Below are 5829 nucleotides of genomic sequence, written 5' to 3' on the forward strand. Positions count from 1 at the left end.
TTCTGTCTGTTGATCTGTCTCTGTCTGTCTGTCTGTCTGCCTGTCTGTTGATCTGTCTGTCTGTCTGTCTGCCTGTCTGTTGATCTGTCTGTCTGTCTGTCTATCTGTTGATCTATCTGTCTATCTGTCTGTCGATCTGTCTATCTCTGTCTGTCTTTCTGTCTTGTCTGTTGATCTCTCTGTCGATCTGTCTGTCTATCTCTGTCTGTCTGTCTTTCTGTCTTGTCTATTGATCCGTCTGTATGTCTGTCTTGTCTGTCTGTCTGTTGATCTGTCTGTCTGTCTTGTCTGTCTGTTGATCTGTCTGTCTGTCTTGTCTGTCTGTTGATCCGTCTGTATGTCTGTCTTGTCTGTCTGTCTGTTTATCTGTCTGTCTGTCTGTCTTGTCTGTTGATCTGTCTGTCTGTATGTCTGTCTTGTCTGTCTGTCTGTCTTGTCTGTTGATCTGTCTGTCTGTCTTTCTGTCTTGTCTTGTCTGTCTGTCTGTCTTGTCTGTTGATCTGTCTTTCTGTCTTGTCTGTCTGTCTGTTGATCTGTCTGTTGTGGTGATTATCACATTCTCTCTGTCTCTGTCAGATCTGGGACAAACAGTCTCTGGAGTGTCTGAAGGTCCTGACGGGTCACACTGGCTCGGTTCTGTGTCTGCAGTACGATGACAGAGTCATAGTGACGGGCTCCTCTGATTCGACTGTCAGGTACTTGCACACTAATATTGCAGTGGCATAATTGCTAACAGATTTTACACTACTGTTTGAAAGTTTGGGGTCAGTTAGATTTTTGTTTTTGTTTTTTGAAAAAGAAATGAGTACATTTATTCATCAAGCATGCATTAAATTGATCAAAAGTGACATAAAAACATTTATAGTGTTACAAAAGATTTCCAATTCGAATAAATGTTGTTCTTTTGAACTTTCTATGCATCATAGAATTCTGAAAAATAAAATGCAACATGGTTTTCATAAAAAATATTAACATTTATAATAATTAGAAATGTTGCTTGAGAAACAAATCAGCATATTAGAATGATTTCTGAAGGATCGCTGGTGCAGGGTTATTGTAGTTAAACTAAAACCATTTATAAAAAAAATCCTTATTAACTGAAATACAGTGGGGAAAATATTTATTTGATCCCCTGCTGATTTTGTAAGTTTGCCCACTTACAAAGAAATGAAGGGTCTGTAATTTTTATGGTAGGTTTATGTTAAAGGATAGAGACAGAATACCAACCAAAAAATCCAGTCAAAGGATGTCAGAGACAAGATTGTAGATCTGCACAAGGCTGGAATGGACTACAAGACCATCAGCAAGAAGCTTGGTGAGAAGGAGACAACTGTCGGTGCGATTATTCGGAAATGGAAGAAATACAAAACAACCATCACTCGGCCTCGGTCTGGAGCTCCGTGCAAGATCTCGCCTAATGGGGTAAGGATGATCATGAGAAAGGTTAGGGATCAGCCCCGAACTACACGGGAGGAGCTTGTTAATGATCTTAAGGCAGTTGGGACCACAGTCACCAAGCAAACCATTGGTAACACACTACGCCGCAATGGACCCGCAAGGTCCCCCTGCTCAAGAAGGCACATGTTCAGGCCCGTTTAAAGTTTGCCAAAGAACATCTAAATGATTCAGAGAAGGCTTGGGAGAAAGTGCTGTTGTCAGATGAGACCAAAATTGATCTCTTTGGCATTAACTTGACTCACCGTGTTTGGAGGGAGGGAAATGCTGACTATGACCCCAAGAACACCATCCCTACAGTCAAGCACGGAGGTGGCAGATCCTTCATTTCTTTGTAAGTGGACAAACTTACAAAATCAGCAGGGGATCAAATAAATATTTTCCCCACTGTAAAAATCTATAAAAAACATTTATTTTTATTTTGTTGAACCTGATGTACTGAAATAACTAAAACAAAACTATAATGGGATATGAATGTATTAGTTTTTCTTTCAGTTTTTAAGTTTTTGTCAGGTTTTAGTTTATTTTACTACTTCAAAAAATTACTTTTAAAGTATTTTAGCACTTCTAAACCCACAAAGAAAAAAACTTTTTTATTTTACGTAATTAAATAAATGATAACTGAAATAAAATAAAATATTTTTTAAAAAATATATATATTTTTTTTCATTTAACTTGATGTGCTAAAATAATTGAGACTAAGAAATGTAATGATAGATATTTTATTATTAACTAAACACTAAAACAGATTAAAATTGAGTTAAAACATTTTTGGTCTGAGCATGACATTAATCAGTACACATTTTTCTAATTTTCACATTAATCTCTTTAAAATGCTTTCTAAAAATCTTTACCCAGTAGTCCTGAACAGCTATAAAAGTCTAAAAGTATGTGAGTCCTTAAGCCGGAAAATAAAAATATGATGTGCTGCAAATCTATATTAGATAATTAGTTTTAAATGTTTCACATACATACTGCCTCCAGCTGAAGAATCTCCATGGAAACAATGACCTCACTTCCCTAGAATCATTTAAAGCTCCAGCCGGAGCTCTGTCACCTTTTCCAGTGCGAGTATGTGTGTGTTTCTCTCACCTGTGAGAGTTTGAGGGAACGAGCTGTACAGCTGCATAAATCAGGCTTGCGTCACTCCGAGTGGAAGCGCAAACGGCCGGACGTTTAACACCTGGAGAGGGAAGCGGCTTTGTAATGTGATTGTGTTTACAGAGCATTAACACATCAGTTGGCCGAGTTCAGCTGGAGCAGGATGTTTCAGCTGCTGGTGAGGTCGTTCACATGCAATTTACAGTCCATCCATTGTTTTGCACCTGCTGCGCTTGTTAATTTATGCCACTAGAGCTTGGCCTCTTACTTAGTTTGTTTTAACAACAGCTTTGCCAAAAGAGCATAGCAGTTATTACAGGAGATATTTAGTACTTGAATTGTTGAAAACAAGCCTCTGGCTTGCTTAGTTGGGGACACTTCATTTCCAGCGATATCGTCGCCTTGATTGCACAGATACTATGATACTATGAACTGAGCTGAATGAAGACATCACTGAATTCAATGATGAACTGTCTTTAACTGGAAAATTAGTGTTTACTATTGTCATTTTGCATTATTGACACACTATTTTCCTAATTAATGCTGTTCAGTTGCTTTGACACAATCTGTATTGTTAAAAGCGCTATATAAATAAAGGTGACTTGACTTGACTTGACTTGAAAAAAAATAGTGTAGGAATCTATTATTTCTTCAACCCGTTTTGTTTTAAGGAAATTCTGTGCCACCAAAAAAGTTAAAAGGATGCATTAAATTGATCAAAATGGTCAAAACACATTAATAATGTTACTATATATATATATATATATATCAAATAAATACTGCTCTTTTCTATTCTATTCATCAAAGAATCTTGAAAAATAAAATTTATCACAGTTTTTAAAAAGAGATGAAGCAGCACAACTGTTTTCAACATTGATAATAATCAGAAATGTTTCTTGAGCAGATCCTTTTTGAAGGATCATGTGACACTGTAATAATGCTGAAGATACAACTTTCCCATCACAGGAATAAATTACATTTTACAAAATATTCAAATAGAACAGTTATTTAAAATTGTAATATTTCACAATATTACTGTTTTTACTGTATTTTTGATCAAATAAATGGTGAGCAGAAGAGACTTCATTCAAAAACATAAAAAAAATCTTACTGATTCCAAACTTTTTTAGAGCAGTGTCAGTGAGAATTCTTTCAAATTTAATATTAAATATTTTATTGTAAACATTAGAAACAGAGAGAAATTTCAATAATCAGTACACATTTTGTGTTCATATCGAAAATATTTAGCTAGAAATAGCTTTTTCTTAGCGATTCTGTTTAAATGAATATCTAAAGGTAAAATGGGTAAAAATGGACCTAATACTTATTTTAGTGTCATTGAGATACTAATATAATTTTTACTAATTTATATTTTATTTTATTTCTGTTTATTAATAATTAACATATCAATAATTGATATTTTTTCATTTTAGTTACATTTTTAGTAATTTTGTTGTGTTTTTTTGACATTTTTATGAGTTTAAATTTTTTTTTGAAATATGTCTATATAGTTTTTATAAATTTTCTTTAAAATTTTCAGTTTTAGTTATTTCAGTACATCAAGCTAAACTAGATAATTATTTTTATTTTATTAATTTTAATAAATTTCTTTTGACATTTTTTATTTCAAGTAACAAAATGTTGTTTTGTAATGGTTTTAGTGTTAGTTTTAGTTAACCGTAATAACCTCCCTTACAGTAGTTGTACTGATGTTCCCTTCATAATGTGTCCTAATCTGCAATATTTTTCTCTGTCTGTCTCAGGGTGTGGGATGTTGTTTCTGGTGAGGTTCTCAACACTCTGATCCATCACAACGAGGCGGTTCTGCACCTGCGCTTCTGTAATGGTCTCATGGTGACGTGTTCAAAAGATCGCTCCATCGCGGTGTGGGACATGGCGTCTGCGACCGACATCAGCCTGCGCCGCGTGCTCGTGGGTCACCGCGCCGCCGTCAACGTGGTGGACTTCGATGACAAATACATCGTGTCTGCGTCTGGAGACAGAACCATAAAAGTGAGCGGGTGGGAGTGGTCAGTGGGTGGGCGGGGCTTTAGAGATGGGTGATTGGCAGCTGTAGTGTGATGATGATGTAGATGAAAGACGTTTCGAATGTTTGCAGGTGTGGAGCACAAGCACGTGTGAGTTTGTACGGACGCTTAATGGTCACAAGCGTGGCATCGCTTGCCTTCAGTACAGAGACAGACTCGTGGTCAGCGGGTCCTCGGACAACACCATCAGGTTTTTTAAATTTAATTATTTGTTTTTATTTATTTAATTATTATATTTAGTTTATTTATTCATTTTTTTATATATATATATTTTTTTTACATTTATTAATGGATAAATACGGTAAAACAGTGATCATTTATTTATCATTACACATTAATGTCAATACATAAATATATGAGTGTGAAATGAGAACAATATGTATTGATTTGAAGAAATTTCATTATTTTAGTGTTAATAATATATTTAACATTTAATTTGGTAAATTTCTCATTGGCGTACACTTCCATTTAAATGTTTTATGAAATTAAGATTTTTTTAAAAACATTTTTTTTAAAGAAACCTCTTCTGCTCATCAAGGCTGCAATTATTTGATCAAAAACATAGTATAAACAGTAATATTGTGAAATATTATTACAATTTAAAATAACTGTTTTCTGTGTGAATATATTTTAAAATATAATTTATTTCTTTGATGCAAAGCTGAATTTTCAGCATCATACTACAGTGTTCAGTGTCACATGATCTTTCAGAAATCATTCTAATATGCTGATTTGCTGCTCAATAAACATTTCTCATTATTATCAGTGTTGAGAACAGCTTCATATATTTAGGATTAGGATTATTTGATGAATAGAAAGTTCAAAAGAACAGCATTTCTTGAAAATAGAAATCTTTGGAAACATTGTAAAGGTGTTTAGTCACTTTTATCAATTTAATACATCTTTCCTGAATAAAACTGTATTTAATTTAAAATTCTTGGTGACCCAAAACTTTTGAACAGTACTGTATTTATAAAAATGTATGTATAAGGAGATACATAAGTACCTTTTATAGGAACTGATTAGTTCCCCTTCTAGGAAACTCCACGCTGCGCCCCCTGGGGGACACATTGGGGAATTCAGCCGTGCATGACCGGTGTCTGAAGCACGTGTGAAACAACGCCAATTTATTGGTCCACCTGGCCCATGACGTCATAGGCGGGGGCCCATAAGTATAAAAGGGCACCTGCTGAATATGTCATCCTCTTTGCTGTCTTCAGGAGCC

General features: G+C 34.8%; 1 protein-coding gene across 3 annotated transcripts in view; it reads left to right on the top strand.

The window, feature by feature from the left end:
* The window catches only part of LOC107754486 (F-box/WD repeat-containing protein 11), a 33666-nt gene that overhangs the window by 21332 nt on the left and 6505 nt on the right, over positions 1-5829 (top strand). For all 3 annotated transcript variants that reach the window (XM_016570949.1, XM_016570950.1, XM_016570952.1), the window contains 2 exons: positions 4320-4569; positions 4676-4794. In XM_016570949.1, the coding sequence (XP_016426435.1) occupies positions 4320-4569; positions 4676-4794 (369 nt within the window). The remainder of the gene's footprint in view (positions 1-4319; positions 4570-4675; positions 4795-5829) is intronic.

Source organism: Sinocyclocheilus rhinocerous, unplaced genomic scaffold, assembly GCF_001515625.1.
Source record: "Sinocyclocheilus rhinocerous isolate Xijiao unplaced genomic scaffold, SAMN03320098_v1.1 scaffold50, whole genome shotgun sequence".
Classification (NCBI taxonomy): domain Eukaryota; kingdom Metazoa; phylum Chordata; class Actinopteri; order Cypriniformes; family Cyprinidae; genus Sinocyclocheilus; species Sinocyclocheilus rhinocerous.